The sequence below is a fragment of the Solea solea genome, chromosome 2 (assembly GCF_958295425.1).
Source record: "Solea solea chromosome 2, fSolSol10.1, whole genome shotgun sequence".
NCBI classification, from domain to species: domain Eukaryota; kingdom Metazoa; phylum Chordata; class Actinopteri; order Pleuronectiformes; family Soleidae; genus Solea; species Solea solea.
Window position 1 is genome coordinate 30013386 of NC_081135.1, and position 16478 is coordinate 30029863.

At 39.3% G+C, this 16478-nt stretch overlaps 1 protein-coding gene across 12 annotated transcripts in view; it reads left to right on the forward strand.

Moving 5' to 3' along the window:
- stxbp5l (syntaxin binding protein 5L) overlaps positions 1-16478 on the forward strand; it is a 117152-nt gene that overhangs the window by 89078 nt on the left and 11596 nt on the right. For 2 of the 12 annotated variants that reach the window (XM_058654210.1, XM_058654232.1), the window contains exons 19-23: positions 494-562; positions 1569-1634; positions 7413-7517; positions 10717-10770; positions 13139-13315. In XM_058654210.1, the coding sequence (XP_058510193.1) occupies positions 494-562; positions 1569-1634; positions 7413-7517; positions 10717-10770; positions 13139-13315 (471 nt within the window). The remainder of the gene's footprint in view (positions 1-493; positions 563-1568; positions 1635-7412; positions 7518-10716; positions 10771-13138; positions 13316-16478) is intronic. The other 10 variants (XM_058654249.1, XM_058654273.1, XM_058654266.1 and 7 more) reach the window with 8 other exon arrangements.

A 16478-nucleotide genomic window follows, 5' to 3' on the forward strand; every position in this document is an offset into this window, starting at 1 on the left:
TGTGAAGGATTTATTTGATGCCACTTTGTAAGTAATGATGCTATGTTTCCTGCTCACAGCAGTTTAGCTCCTGTGCAAATGACCAATTGCATCAGCTTTAGCAGGGTTTGCAGGACTAGTGGTTACTTCTTCCCCTGACGCTAACTTGGTTGCTGCTTGCTCTCACTTTCTTTTCTCCTCTAAGCCTGTGTGTTCTTCTCTTCCCTACCCCTTCCTTTTCCTCTCCTCCCTTTACCTACATCCTAACATGCCTAACATGACCCCACATCCACCCTTCCTCTCTTACTTAATTTAATGTCTCTCATTGTTTCTTTCTTTTCTTCTTCTGACTACTTTACTCCTCCTTTTTTTTCTTCCTTCCTTCCTTCTTTCCTTCCTTCCTTCCACCACCACCACCACCACCTCTTCCTCCTCCTCCTCCTCCCCCTCCTCCCTCCTTCCACCTTTGGTGACTCTGTGGCTGGTGGTGTGGGCATGCGGGCCTGCCTGACAGAGTTATGCATGCGTGGCCTGTCTAACTTTTATTCAGATTCAAAGAAAAGGATCCGTACATCCTATCAGAGTAAGTCAGGCCTACCTAAAGGCTGGGGCATTGTGTGTGTGGGTGTGGGAGGGAGGGAGGGAGGGAGGGATGGGGCAGTGTTTTTGGTGGAACATACAGTACTAGGACAGCAGAGAAGATAGAGACGGTTGCTATGGCGATTGGGAAGGGATGGAGTGGAGTGGACGAAAAGCAAAGGGACAAACCAAGGAGATGATTGGAATGAAAGGGGTTGTTTTCGGTCTGGCATATCTGTGCTTTTCCATATAAAACAAAACCACCTATTCCAGTCATGTCCAGAAGTAAGTCCTTTGCAGAGGGAGAACCACTCCTTTGAGTCGTTTAAGAAACGGCAGTTACAGGTAAAGATAGTTATTGGGGTTCATAAAGCCTTGTTCATCCACTGGGCATATAATGTATATATACAGTATATATTGAGGCAATTATAATACATCTTATTCTTGTTTAGTGCACCAGTCATCATGGCCAGAAATTGTAGCTATAAACTTTGGCTGAAGAGCTGTGAGCTTTGCAATTTTGACGACTCAGTGAGGCTTTTAATGAAGCCAAAATGAACACAGCTTTAACGCCCCACAAGAAGTCGAAATATGAGCATTTTTGTGTTTTTTTGTTGGCCTGTGCTTAGTGCATGGTCAGATCTGTGTTTTGTGTTTTGGTCGTGTTAGCCACATTGTCATGAGAGTTGCACTCTGTAATGTAATTATGAGCACAGTGAGTTGTTGGTAATTCAGAAAGTCAGCTAATATATATTAATTGAATTTATGCCACACAAGTAACTTCTGGATAATTTCCGTCACGCAAATGATCCCTTTCATATCATGAATTTATACATAGATGGCAAATCGCTGCTAAAGTGCTCTTTGAATACCTCTCTCGTGACTTTGTGTGGCGGACATCAACCGAGCTGACTGCTGTTACGTCTGTGTGACTGAAAGAGGTCGATTTAATATGACAGGCTGTGTGCTTTCTACTTCTTCCTCCTCTTGGCTGCCATTGGCTGCGGCAGGCCTTACTGAACTCTCTGACAACCAGCAGTCCATTGACATGGAGAGAAGCAAGTCCCCTACTTCAGGTAACCTGCCAACACATTCACACACGCACACCAATCCCTGCCAGTACAAAGTCTGTCACACCTGTATGCAAATATCTGATTGCACTGTGTGATTGTGTGATTCTCAATGTGCAGGTTTGCTGGTAAGCCGCTGTCTTTAAAGTTGAATTTTACCCACAGTATGCAACCTTTGGACACCTCACCCATCACCACAGCATCTTGGGAATGGCAGCTGTTTAATATGGCATATAGAAAAAGTGCAAGTGCTGAAAACACCTTTTTGGTGAAGGTTGCTGTGCAGAAATATAGGTGTCAGGCTGTTTGGTTGCAGTATGTTTTGGTCTATACTCCTTTCACCTGCTCTCCATTCTTTATATCTCTTTCAGGGTGTTCCCCTCTTCTTTTCTTGGACCGATTATGGACAGTTGATTAAAAAGTGGTTGTAACCTGCATCATTTTATGAGATGAAGGCTTGTCTAAATCTAGACACTTCTCAAAGCTGTTTAAATATTGATTTTCACCACCAAGGCAAACATTTGTATTGGTGTGTATTAGTGCCTGATGATGTAGCATTACATGCTAGTGGATATTTTGTAAAATAGACCTGGTATGATGAACCATGTAATGTAAATCCCCCAATATTTGCAAATAATATTATATTAATTATCTTGTCACCTGCTTTGGGTTTCAGGATCAGCATTTGTAATGTAATTGAAAGAAGATAAGCTGAACAGGACTGGCTTGTGATGAGAAAAGATTGGACGCAGTAGATTAGCATTTAAACTATGAGATTGTTTACTGTACATTTGGGCCTAGGTGTTTAGAGACAGGGCAGATGAAATGAGACTTTGTTTGTGATTGCAAATAAAGAGACAAGTGCATAGCACGAGTAAAGAAAGAGTGATAAATTAGAAAATTTCCCAGCAGGTGCTTTGGTGTGTACTGTGGGAAATCACTTTATCTCAGCAAATTCAAAACGTAAAGGTTTATTAGAGAGATTGTTAATGCATATTATGTGCCTAAGACACTACCAAGCTGACATGCTGTATGTGCAAGGCTTGATCTGCTTTATATACTTGTAGTTTCCAAACTCATTTCAAACAAATTGCAGTGATTTGAACTGTTGATAGATACAAATATTACTCGATAAAAGGAGAAAAAACAATTAATGTTTTTTTTCTGTATTAATTCCCTTCAAACTAATGTTCCTGAAATACTGGATGTTGCCATTCATTATTTCTTGTAACCATTGATTTTATTGGATTATAGGGTGGGTGTTTCAGATGCTTGCTAAGGAGAAATGTGTCAGTACATTTTTTATGATAATGACAGCCAAAGCAGAATCATTAGAAACTTTAAAACTCAGTTACCCAACTTCTGGGAAATGTGATACTAAAGGGGAAGTACACTCAAAATGTTGTGATTAATGCAAGAATACATTAAGACAGTGTTTTCTCTCGAACACAAATAAGCCACAGCTGATCTTTGAATAATAAGATGTCATTAGCTGGTGATACAATTATACATTCATGCTTGGGAGACTGTCAATGCTGAGATGTGATAATGGTGCCTTTGTTTTACAGAGAATAGAAGCTATTGGGATTTGTGTTAACACTGAGGCACTTTGCATGCCTTTGAAGAAATAATCTGACATGGTTCAGGTCACAAATGCCACTGTTACTTTGCTCCATGCTGCCTTGTCAGTCTCTGCACTTGGGCCTTTTGTGTCCAAGCATTTGAGGCAATCATATTCTGAGCCCTATATCTGGGAACAGTGTTGATGCAAAATCCAGTCACAAGTAAACAAATAGCTGAATAATGAACACAATGTCTAATAGTCACTCCTAGAGGTAGGGAGATCTCTGGGGATGAAGAGATGTATCTTATCAGATGCCTCAAAGGTGGAGGGATTATATTCTAGCCTGGATGTTTCTCATTTTAACGTTGGAAGGATGTATGGGTTACTTTGATTATCCTGCTGCTACCACATTCCTTTACTATATAAATTGGTAGAAATGGGTAGATAAATGGACCCAGATATAAGTTTTAAATAACTCTTTCTTTGTATTGATGGAATATGGTTATGTAGCAGAAAACCTGAGTTGTAGCTGTAGGCATTTTTTTGATTTTTCAGGTGAACTTTTAAAGTTCATGAAATTTGAACAACATGAGAAAACAAAATATGCATCGCATTCCATCTGATGCACAATAGCTGATACATGACACAGAAGAAAACCTTTTTTTTTTTGCCCAGTAGCATAGAAAGAACAATGTCTTTATCAACAGGAGGCTAAACAGTGTGACTCAACAGTGTGACTCAACAGTGACTCAGAGACTACTGTGGTTTTCATAGCATTCGGCTGCTCTGTGGTGAGCAGTTCTGGCACATTACAGTCTATGAAGGCAAAATTAATTTTTAAGACTTTTTAACCCTTCACTCTCTATATTAAGATTAATATACAATACTTTTCTTTCCCTCAGTGGGAAGTACAGGTTCTGACTATGGTTGAATAATTTTGATTATGGATTATTGTCAAAGGTATTGCAATTTTATTTGCAAATAAGAATTTAAGAATATTGAACCTCAGTTCAATATTCACTTTGTTATAGATTTCAAACAACATGGAGCATTTCCATGTCAGATACCATCAAAACATTACTTAATATTGTAATGTAAGTAACTACAAGTCTCCCCGTCTGTGCTCTTCCAATGTCATTAATTTAGATTACAGCACCTTTAACGTACCATATGACTACTAGTTCACCATGAATCCAACTGAATGATGTCTGTTGTTAAGCTTTTCAATCATCAACAGCACTTGTGTGTTTTCCTCTCGCCTGTTTTGCCCAAGATACATCATTTGGTTGAATAACCTTTGAGCCATTTTCTGTTTTTTTTTTTTTTCAATGTAGTGTTTTGTCTGCTCTCACATTTTGAGTCTCCAGCCTTGTTTTGAGCCACTTAAGGCAGATAACGGAAGCAGGACAAGATGTTCTTTGCTCAGTTGGTGAGGCTTTCAGTATTGTCATGTCGACTAGGTCATGGTCATTCTGTCCCATTACAAGCCTGTCATCTTTTAATTTGAGAGTTGGAAGAAAGGAAGAGTTAAAGACAGACAGATCATTGTCTGATTCATCTCAGAATTTTTTTGGGGGCGAGACGGTGGTGGATCAGTTAAATCCATTGACGCACAATTGCAGTCTTCAATCAAAATGAAAACGTTGGGTGTGGCTAATAGCAGCACAGCATGATTTAGTCAATTTTAGTCAGGCTAATAATTGTTATGACTGTTGAAATACATTCGGTATTAATGTGAGATGGCTGCAGATAAATGAGGCACCGCTGTTGTGCTGTGTTTGACAGGCCAAGTTTCAATAGTCTGTGTCCTTTCCATCCTTTCTCTATGGCCATTAGAGACAGTCTGGTCATGCCTGGCACACCAGGTGTGTGATGTCTGTTCGAGGCCATGTGTGGACTGCAGTCAGCATGTCAGCGACCTGATTCAACCTGTGTGTCAACAACTACAGGCTTCTCTCTAGTGTTTTTGTTTTTGCACGTCTTCACTTCTCTATCTAATTGTCTTACTTCCTTTCATCGTTTGGTCCAGTAATTGGTCCTCCTCCCAGAGAGCTGTCCCCCCTCCTTCCCTCTGTTGCCTTCTTTTTTGTGTTCAGTGGTCTGTTGTTTTGGCTCAGGGTTATTGCATTTACATTCCTTTGGGAGCTTTATTGCACATGTGGCTGTAACAGGGCCAAGCCCACCCGTGAGGTGGACTAACAAGCTGAGATGCCAGCGATGGGTTCCTGACCCAGCTAGATATATTTAGCACTGGGCACATGAGGGAAGAAAGAGTGGAGGCTCTCACTGTTCAGCAACTTTACAGTGCTGAACTAACTTCAACTCACTGTGGTTTCAAAAACTGAAACCTGCAAATAGTGTTTCACCCACAGTAAACCCTGCATGTTTTCTTTCTATATGTCATATACCAAAAAAAAAAAAAAAAAAAACATAATATGATTATACCATGTCAATTACCAATACACTTTGTTAATATTCAAGCCTGTAGACATCCAATTAATATCATGGTTCGACAGAAATTTTACCTTCTCCTCAACCAGTCAGCTGGTTTCCAAGAGACTAATGTAGTCTAGAGATTAAATCTCAGAGTGCACTCAACCTGGTATCCTTATTAGACTTTATTCATTTTAAAGAAACACAGAAAGCTATAATTTACAGTACTGTAGTCTTGAAATAAATCAAGTTTCTGGCTTTTTGTACACCAGATGCTGTTTTTAGCATTTACCATGCATCCAGCTGTCATAACAGAGTCATCATTTCCACAAACAATATTGGAGCTGATGGACTGGCGACCTGTCAGCTAAGATTGGCAGAGGATAAAGCAGTAGAAGATGAGTGAGTGAGTGAGAATATTGGAGCTTTGATTCAGAGTTTCACTTGTTTCACATAATTTAACTTCAGATGCAGAAGTGGTCACACAAAAAAGGTAAAAATCTGTTCAGTGCTCTGTCTTTTAACCCTCTGAGACATATACATAATATAGAGACACTTTTAGTTTTAAGCTTAATGCTGATGGAATGAATATGTTGTGAGTAATGTGCATTTGTTTGACGTATAGTATACAGTATGTAAGGTGAGTTACTGTGTGGTTCACATTTTGAATTAAGAGGCTAATATTGACTGTTATTGAGCTTAAAAAAAAGTGTTGAATTGCAGTGGAAGCCACAAAATCTCAGATTGTCTACCTGTGTGATATTCTCCTGCCAGCACTGAGGTGTGTTTCTGATGGAAACTGACTGCTGCTGCTGTTGTCCTGTGGCTATGGGAGAGGAGCTGACAGCTACCTTTGCACAGCCTTTGGGTTCCTTTCAACATTTTAGCTCACATACCTGATCCTACATCCTGCCTTTATAGCCAAAATTTCACATTTCAATCAAATACATTAATAAGGAGCCACTGGGATTCTTTGTAAAGATGTACTCCTTGGTTTTGGATTGAAGGCCAGACCGCTTCAGAGAAAGTGAATCATTTTAAAGTTTCATATTGTAAATGGCCAAAATAACTTTGATTTAATTATATGAAGAAGGTTGTGTTTATGTCCTATAAGTTTGTTTTCCCTTAGACAACAGAGATACTTTATTTGTCAACAAGGAGATACTTATTTTATATCTATAGTTCAAGTCAGGAAATGGTTATTTTGTTTGTCTGGCTCTGCTGCAGCTCATAAGGGGCAGTGGGGATTAGAAAACAAATGTAGTGTTCTTCAGCATACAGCTGTGGAAGGTCATTGTCACCTGGGGCTGAAAAACTAACATAATTGCGCTATGTTCTAAGTTCTGAGAAGTTGCAGTAAATGTGAGGAAGCTACGCTATCAAAACAGGGACTGCTTTGTTTTTTTTTTACGTCTTCGAAATGTTATGATCACGACTTACTTCGTAACATCTCAACCACCAACTGTCTTTATTATTTATCAGGTACTTGGCAGTGACTGATAAACTTAGGTGCAATGGTATCGTATTTACAAAGTAGGTATGTGTTGTCATCGTGACTTGTATGATAAATCTGGAGCAGTGCCAGATTTAAAATATAGTGTGAAAGTAGTTGTAGTAAAGTATTACACATTGCCGGTGGAACACCTTATTGACCTTTTGTTTGTTTTCATAACCTGTCAACTGTTTACATTACCTGCAAGACTGTCATTTCTCCCCAATCTCTCTACTCTGTCTCTCCCCTGTTTTCCCTGAAGTCTCTGTTTGTTCTGTCGGATCTCCTATTCTAGTTCATTACCCAACCTCCCTTCACAATGACCCGCGCGTCCTGCCAGAGCCTGTGGCCAGTCTGAGAGCCAGCCACTGCAGTCCAGTCTATTACTTGCTGGACAATGGTAAGAACAGTGATGAGCCGCGAATCCCAGCCCTTTGTGGACATCTGCTTGTGGCTTATATTTCATGTCAAGCAAGCAAGCAAGGGAGGGAGATGGAATAACGCGGTTGTTCTTTGGACAGGTGGTTTGTTCAGTGTTGCACCATACATGCTAACTCTTCTTCCACACTGTGAGCAACACTATCATTGAGACACCAGACGTCCTTTTAATCCTTAATGCAAACACACAATTTAAAAAGCTAAAATGAAAATGGTGGCTTTGAAAGAGCAATTTGTTTTTCTGCTCTTTGATATTGTGTATCATGAACTGACTTAATGGCCAGCCAATCGGATTTAAGTCAATCTATCAAATGAATTAAAATGTTTTAGCATTTTATATTTAAGTTTTCATTATACTTAAGAGGAAAATGATGAGGTTTTGTCATTTTGTTACCTCACAAAGAGCTATTTATATTACACCAAGAGCATGTCCTCTTCCCTATAGTCTGCAGTGTTGTATGGCACATGACGCAAAAGGTGGTTGCAATGTGCAACTTAGATGCCACTAAGCCTTTCACACCAACTGATGTGATATCAAATGAACACACGTGGGGCTCACAGATGCTGGGTAGGAAAAGGGTTTTCATATTTATTGCTGCACTGGCACCTCCTACTGGTTGGTTAGCAGTTAGCGGTGCCCTGTATAAGGATTGGGGCATGCCAAACTGGGAAGAAAACTAGCAAAGAAAATCACAGAAAAAGCAATTAAATGATCCCAAAATGATTGAATATTTTAAATACAATAACATATTAAGCATTTTAACAACGTGTGCCTTTTACCACCCACATGTAATCTCCCACCAACGTTGCTTGCAGTGTAAACAAGCTGATAGGGATTGTGTCTCTAGAGGTTGCTGCCACTTTATCAGTGTGATCCATGCTTTTGTGCAGATGTTTGCTGGTGTTGCATTGTCTCTCTGCTCCAGCTGCTGGAGGGCAGATGTTGTGATGTCTGCTGTATATATGCCAGATTTGGGATTCGACCTTGATCCGTTGCCATTGTGTAATGCAGCAGTGGCTTAGGAAGAGGTCGGGGTTGTACTCCTCCTCGTGTGTCAAAGCCTCTTGTGCTTCATTCCCTTTCGATGTTAATCATTGTGGCTCCACTGGAAACACATTATCTTTGTCACTGAAGGACAACATGCTACTTTGCCGGACTGCGGTGCTCAAAATGTCTCTAATTGTGTTTTTACGAGTGTGTGTCAATAAATCGAGAATCTCATCTTGTTGTCCTCTGCGCTAACATCCATCACTGTCTCGTCTCAAACTAACTGCATGGTGCCCATTTAGTGGCCAGCTGTGGTGCTGATAAAAATGACTTCAGCTTGCTTTGTATTTTCCTCAGTGTTGTGGCCTGATCAAATCCAACACTAGTCCCATTTGGAATCTCAACATTCCATATGTTACGATCAAAAAGACAGTCATCAGGGACCGTCCAGCAGTACACTTAATATTTGACAGCGTGAGAAAGCTAACACTTTAGCCTACATGTTGGCCTTTCCTCAGTCAAATGCTTTGTCTTACCATAGCGAAGGCAGACATTTATTTGGGAACAAATAAAAGAAGTAACATATGGAGTGTTTAGGTCAATAATGGATCTAGTCAAGCATTAACATTTTTACTGTATATGTTAGCTAAAACAAGTAATAATATTGAAATGTAAACATGAATATAACAATGAAAAAAGTAAAGAATCCTCTCAAAAGTGGTGAACTATAATGATAATAATATTAATTAATACAGACTTTGTCAAGGAACAGTGATCCCACAGACCAACAGACCAGAATGTAGTATATAGATTTAATTAATTCAGACTATGTTTGGGTGTTATTTGTGTTCACAATGGACCTTTTTCTGAAGTGTTAATGTAGCCACTGAGCTGTGAAAGAGAGGAGCCATCTGTGTGAAACTGGTTTATTATGAGAGCGTTTTCTCTGTTACCGTAACCCTAACACTGCACATTTTCAATGGAAGCAGCAGCATCTGGTCCCCATGGTTCATTATGGAGAAAACATACATACACACACATGTTAGTACACCTCATGTATTATTTCATAAGCAAAACCAATCTGGAAGGGTTTTCCTGTTCCTGGTAAAAATGGTAACATTCAACAAGAACACTATACCACCTGGATTTCCTCTTTGGTAAGAAAAACAAAACAAATATTTTTCTTTGAAATGACCTTTGGTGCTGAGCTGCCAACATGGTCCCTCAGAGCAAATAAAGCACATCAGTGCACGCAACTGTGTTGCATAATTGTAGATTAAAAAAAGAAAAAATTACAAATTGCCCCCAGCTCCACCAACATCCTCTGCCGTTCTATTTTCTGCTACTGTTGCAGGATTGAAACCTGAGCCAACATTTTTTTTTTTCAAAGGAATCATCATTGATTCCTTTGGTGCATTTTCCAAATAAAAGAAAAAAAAGAAGGTCAAAATGATAGACAATGCAAATTCATGGTCATGCTGTTTTCCATATAGTCCTGAAATTGATCAGACATCATGTAAACACCATCCCGTATCTTAAGAAAGAAACAACAAAGCATTGCCTTCTTTTTGAGAGGGGAAACGACTCATGACATCTCAACGTCGACCTTTGCAGTTTTCTAGTTACTGCAAAATACTTGCAAAATGTTCCAACAAGTTGTTTTGTTATCTCCAGTGTCTGATTTTTGGCACCCCGGTAGTGTCGATCTGTTTTTTTTTGTTTTTGTTTTTCCATGTCAGACATCCCAGGCCATGCCAGGAAAAGTACCTTGGTTAAAGTTGATCACAGTTTAGAAATATGGGCCATTGACTGAGGTTTGTAAATTTAAGTTAGTTCTTCTTGGCTTGTTGCAGCTCAACAAGACAATGGCAGTGAAATAATAAAGAACTAAAAAATAAACTGGACCAGTCATTAAGTAGCAGGAAACACCGCAACACTGGCCTGGGACAAAAATGGAGCATGCGTTTTGAAATATGCCTGCCATGTGAAACTGCACCGATGTGCATGCTCTGTTCATTTGTTCGATTGCGTGAGTTTCATTTTGTTTGGTTTTTGATTATTATTTTTTTTTTGTCACCCTTTGACTTAGATTACACCGACCTCTTTTTATTTGTTTTATTTTTTTAATTTGAAAGGATTAATTGGTGCTTTGTTTCCTATTCTTTTGTTTCAGTAAAGGGACCCGGCAGAAAGTTAAGTCTGCCAACAGATCTTAAGACTGATCTTGGTACGGTAGGCGAAAAGCCAGCAGTTTTTACTTGATTTTAATCATTTAATTTCTGCTTTGGTCACATTTTGTAGGCTTTGGGTTTTTCTTTTTTTTTATTAACTCTGACTCAAAAAAAATTGTTCAGTTTAATTGTCATTCTGCCCTGTTCAACCAGCCGATAAGACTGTTGGCCTGACGTGTTTGTCCATTTTGCCCCTTTACTGTATTTTGATTTAAATCCTCTGTAATTGTTTCTTCTACATTTTGCAAGTGTTTATAAAGGTGATTTTACAATTCATGCCCATGTTTAAATCTAAGGCTTTCTATCGCTTGATCATGATTGGACCATCTTCTGATTTTACACAACTTTTCCACCATTCACAGCCTTGCTCTACAGTGATTTTTTTTGATCACTTGTTACCTCTCTCATTTTAACTGGATCATCTCTTTCCTAAACAGTCCTCTTTTCATCCTGACTGGATCATCTGCATTACACACACCAAGTGTGACCCCCCCATACATCTGCTACACAAATGCTCCACACATATCGCAATCTCAGGTTTCTCTTTGCTCTGCTTATGCAACGTCACACATGCTGTCTGCTCTAAAAACTCTTTCCTTCTTTGACACAAAAGGTGCCAGTGCTCACTTGTTCTCTTGGTTCTAGACAAGTTGATTTTGTATTATTTTGCTGCATTATGAGCCAGATTTTGATTAAAAAAATAAATAAATAACAACCTTGTGCGCCTCATCACACATTTAGAATCATCTAAAAGAGAGTGTTTCAGGCTTTAGACATACTCCTGCGGTATCAGTAAGACATACTGCACGTTGTGAGTAAAAGGAGTAAATATATACTCTATATTCATGATAATGACCAGTATGGGTTTTTGTCACAACAGCCTATTAAATGGGGGTAGTGTGTAGGTGTGCGTGTATGCGTGTGCTGTAGTCTGTGTGTCAGGGGAATGCGTGTGAGATCGGTAAATGACCGATTGGCTGCGTCTCTGTTTGAAATTTTAAATAATGAAAACATCGTGAGAAGGACGCAGTGGCGGCGTCATGCAGCGCTCACATTGGTTTTGCTGGATTTTCCCCTGAGTTTTTTCAATTCCCACATTGCCTCAGCCCATCCTGCTGTGAAACCCTGAGTGTTACATGCAGACGCGGTGGCACCCCGCAGCTTTTCATCTCCACTGTGAAACTGAACCAGCTGTGTACCAACTGTAGGAGATGATAAGAGAGGAAATTGAAAAAAAGTGAGAAAAGAAGTAGAAAACCTCAGTCACACCTTCCTGTCAACTAAAAATCATTTCAACTTTTGTTTTTCCACCTTGTAGACATCAAATAGAGTACTTTTTCTTTTCTTCTACTCAAAACAAGGATAAATCAGAGCATGCAGGTGTTTGATAACTGTTAATTACCTCTAAAACTCTGGGCAACTAAAACCATTGTGCACCCAATTCACATAGTGTTTTGCTTTTCTTTGTCTCATTTTTAAGGGCCACACACATTATTGTTCTATATGAAGTCAGAACAAAAGGCTCCAACAAAGTCAGTCCCAGAGCGGAGGCCATGTAAGGCTGCAGTTCAACAAAGTAACAAGTGTTTTCTGTCAGCAACACTTGTAACTGCCCCACTAAATAAAATGCAGGGCCAATTAGCATTAAAATACAAAAAAAAACCAGATAGTTTTTTATATTCGCTTTGATCATAACTGTTTTTTTGCAGCCATTGAGGCTGTAAAGCCCCTGGCCTTTAAAAGAAATAAACAGTTTCTGCAAAGAACATAGTTTCCTAACAAAGAAAAAAAGAAACAAAGTGGAGATGAAAATGCCTGTTTTTTTTTTTGTTTTGTTTTTTTCATATCTCTTTCCCGGCACAAAATGGATGAGTCTGCACTACAATTTGCATCTACATTTTACTCTCTGTTCCCCGGCATCTCTCGCCCCTCGCTGCTTATACTTTCTTCAAAACCACTCTCTAGCTCTCTGCCACTCACCCCTGTCTCCCCTTCTCTCTCCCACCACCATCTTTCTTGTTGACAATTTGATTTTCAACATCGGCTTGCTTCCTTAACACTGCGAAAAGAAAAAAAAAGAAAAAAATCCATCCTCATAGGTCATGTGGTGTGCTGCTGTATTGAGTGTTGAGTCTGCATTTTTAAAAACAAATCCTCCAATATGGTGTGAAAACTACAATGTACCATAAATAAGTACAATTCATTCTCTCCCCCCTTTAAGCCTTTAAGACGACATCTCAAGTGATCATTATTACACTAAATGACTTGTGACGATGGATATTGGAGAAGAGGATTCGAATATGATTGAAAGGTTCACAATTTCCCTCCTCTGTATTGTTTGCTAATGCTTTGCCATTGTTACAGATCATGTCAATGGACATTGCACTAGTCCTACCTCCCAGCCCTCAGCAGGGAAGCCTCGCGTCCCAATGGGTCCCGAGGGGCCACGGCTCACCCGCAGAGGCCCTGGCCGACCGCCCTTCCGCAAGGCCCAGTCTGCTGCTTGCATGGAGATCTCTTTGCCTGTGTCCCACACTGAAGGTGTGTGCTTGTCTCCCCCCATCCCTTAACCTGTCTAACATGCTGTCCCTCCCAACAAGTGCATGTCATCCTCTCACCCTGGGGTAAGTGGAATAAGGCCTGATACATAGTTAACACAAGGCAAAGCATATGCTAATGCACGTTAGCAGCAGTTAAACTGAAACCGATGCTGTGGGGCGAGGAAATCGATGCATAGTGAATAATTTGCAGAAAGGTTTGAGATTAATATTTCGTAATTGAGTGTTTGCCAAAGCCCTCCCTCAGGCAGTGGTTGTCACGCAGTGGATTTTTCTACATGGTGAACCGCCGTACACAGTGCTGTAGCATTAGTGTTAATTATGGTTCCCTAACTTGGCAGTCATGACTCCCTGGAGGGGAGTCAACATTTAATTGGCCAGTTTGAGTGTCTGGAATTGCAATTACAGGTATCTGTGACGTCATTTTGACTCGTCATAATTTCATTGTGGCTCCTATGAATTGTAGTTGTGAATAGCTGTCATTCTTACTAGTCAAAAGTACAGTTTGAGATATCTGCAATTCAGTTTTTACTTTCATTTTCATGTGGGGTTTGTCATTATAGATATCTACAACTTCATTATAACTGGTACTTGGTGCTTTTATGAGAACTAAGTTTCACAAGAAGAAGAAGTTGTAGATATCTTGAACTTGAATTAGACATAACTACAATTCAGTTGCGGAATTGTAGGTATATATAATGACAAACCCCCATACACATGAATGGCAAAAGTGATTTTGACTAGTAAAAACTGTATTGCAGATATGTAACTGTACGTTTTGACCAGGAAGAATGATTAAATGTTAACCTCTTGCCATAACGGCCACTACTTCCATTTGAAAATAGCGTTTTCAAACAATGAAAACACAGTGCTGATTTCAGTGCTTACATTTCAAAAGTACCAACAAGAAACGGAAATTGGCGATTATGCCATTTTTTACAAATGTCTTTGTTTCCTGCCTCCACAGACTAAATCAGAGGAAATCAGACTTTTCAAAAACAATTTATTTTTCTAAAACACCAGGGTAGCGAGGACAGCTGGGGTTTATGGAACAGATTTAAGTGTGGATGTAGTGAAGGTTTAGAGATGAATTTCATCCCATAAAATCAAACACAAATTTGACACAGACCACTTTAAATGTACTTGTACTTGTGTTAGTAAAAGTTGCCACAAAATATAACCATGGCCTCAAATGTTTGCTTTTTCTAAAAAGCAAATTAAAATTGCATTTGTCAACCATATTTGTTGTAAAAAAAAATATTTGAGTTAAAATGTATCATTGAACTTTGGGTTTTACTTTTTATAAAAAATAAATGATAGTGAAAGTTTACAGTGGTCAGCTTACGGCACAACTAGCTCAGATTAATAACATTTGTATGTGTCAGCTTCCTCCAGGCATCATAAGCATCATTAGTCCATAACACTGTTATTTTGAAGGTCAGGCTGAAAAGTTTAGGAACCCCTGATCTAAAGAGCTTTTTGTTTCTGTGTTGGTCTTTCACCAGCAAATAAGAGAGTGAAGCTTTGGTGATGAATGCTCAATTCTTTTTTTCCAGTCAGACTTAATTATATGAATACAAAGTGTGGATCAGACACTTGGCTACTTCAAACATGTATTTCTGCAGCATGCATTAGCATAAGCTCACACTACTGGGGCTACAGGATGCAAGATAAAGCCCTTGCATTGTGTCTCTTGGTACTGCTGCCTGTGTTGACTATGTCCCAGTCCTGAAGGTTTGTGCAATTTTGAATTTGTTAACAATTTTGATTCCCACTTCTGCACTGCTTGTCTTTCTTTTCCACTCTTCTTTATTACAAAATTACATTTATTTTATACTTCTACTAATGTTAGAAATGTACATCACAGATGTGTGTTTCATTTTACTTCAATTTACTGATACTGTGGTGACATTTCTCCTTTTTTTCTTTCATAATTCTTTCTGCTCTCCTGTATAAATTCTGGATGTTTTGGTTTTTTTTGAAAATCAACTAACAAAGCAACTCACAACTTTATCATTATCCATAAAGCTGCAATTTCTCTACGTTCTAGAATATCCACACTTTTCCAGGTAGCCCCTTTAATAAATGTCCACACAGATGAGTGGATAAGTGTTCGAAGACAACCATTCGAGCATGATTTGCACTTTGGCATTTTGACATTCTCATTGACAGATCTGACATTTATTTTCTTCCATTTGAACTCCTTTTATTCTCACACTGACTTTGACTTGCACCGCCTATATATAGATTGGCAGAGTCAGTGTCATATCCCTATGTGTGTTTCCTTGAATGAGAGAGAGAGAGAGAGAGACATGTGAATATGTGCATTCATGAAGGTAAAGTGTCCCTATGTCTCTGTGTCTAAAATGCCATTAGATAACGTCTATACATCCTGTATTTCTCCCTTCATTACATACTAAGACATCTGTCGTGTTGTCAAAATGTGGCCAATTCTAAGCTTGTATTGCCCTTCGACTCCCACAAAATAAATGTGTGGATAAAAGCAGATAAAAAAAATATTGCTGTCAAATGAGGACGTGAAATAACACTCACAGCAGTGCAATTTTATGATATTGACCTCGGAAATGACACAGAAAATGGCCTCTGCCAATCGTAGAAGAACACATAATTACAGGGTCTGTGTGAAATCTTGCACTTGGCCTGTCACTGGTGGGTGGCAGACTCTACTGCATGACATCTATAGACTTTGAATAAACAAAGTCCTCCCACTCAAAGTGAGACATAAATCTTCCATCTTCTGACACGTCCTGCGATGTTGGACCGTTTAACCATCTCCCCTGCGCTCGGAACAGAATGTTTACTTAAAGTGGAAAAGTGGGGGAAAAGCTATGACAATGCTTCCTCTTTGAGAACATTTCCATGTACATATGTCTCTCAAAAGTCTTTGTCATCACTGTATAAAAGACGCCAGTGTCTACAGCACAGTCTCGCTGACTCATAAATCTGCTACGTGATCAGCACTGCTTTTATGTAGTGTCAATACATCATCTATACATAAATGCCTCTTCTGGAAAGCTCTGACTGGGCAGGTCACTCCCTCATAGTCCTCTCCGTATTTGCTTTTATCGTATGCTGTGTTAACAGAAAGTCTCTGTGAGGACACAGCAGGTGAATGTCTATAAAAA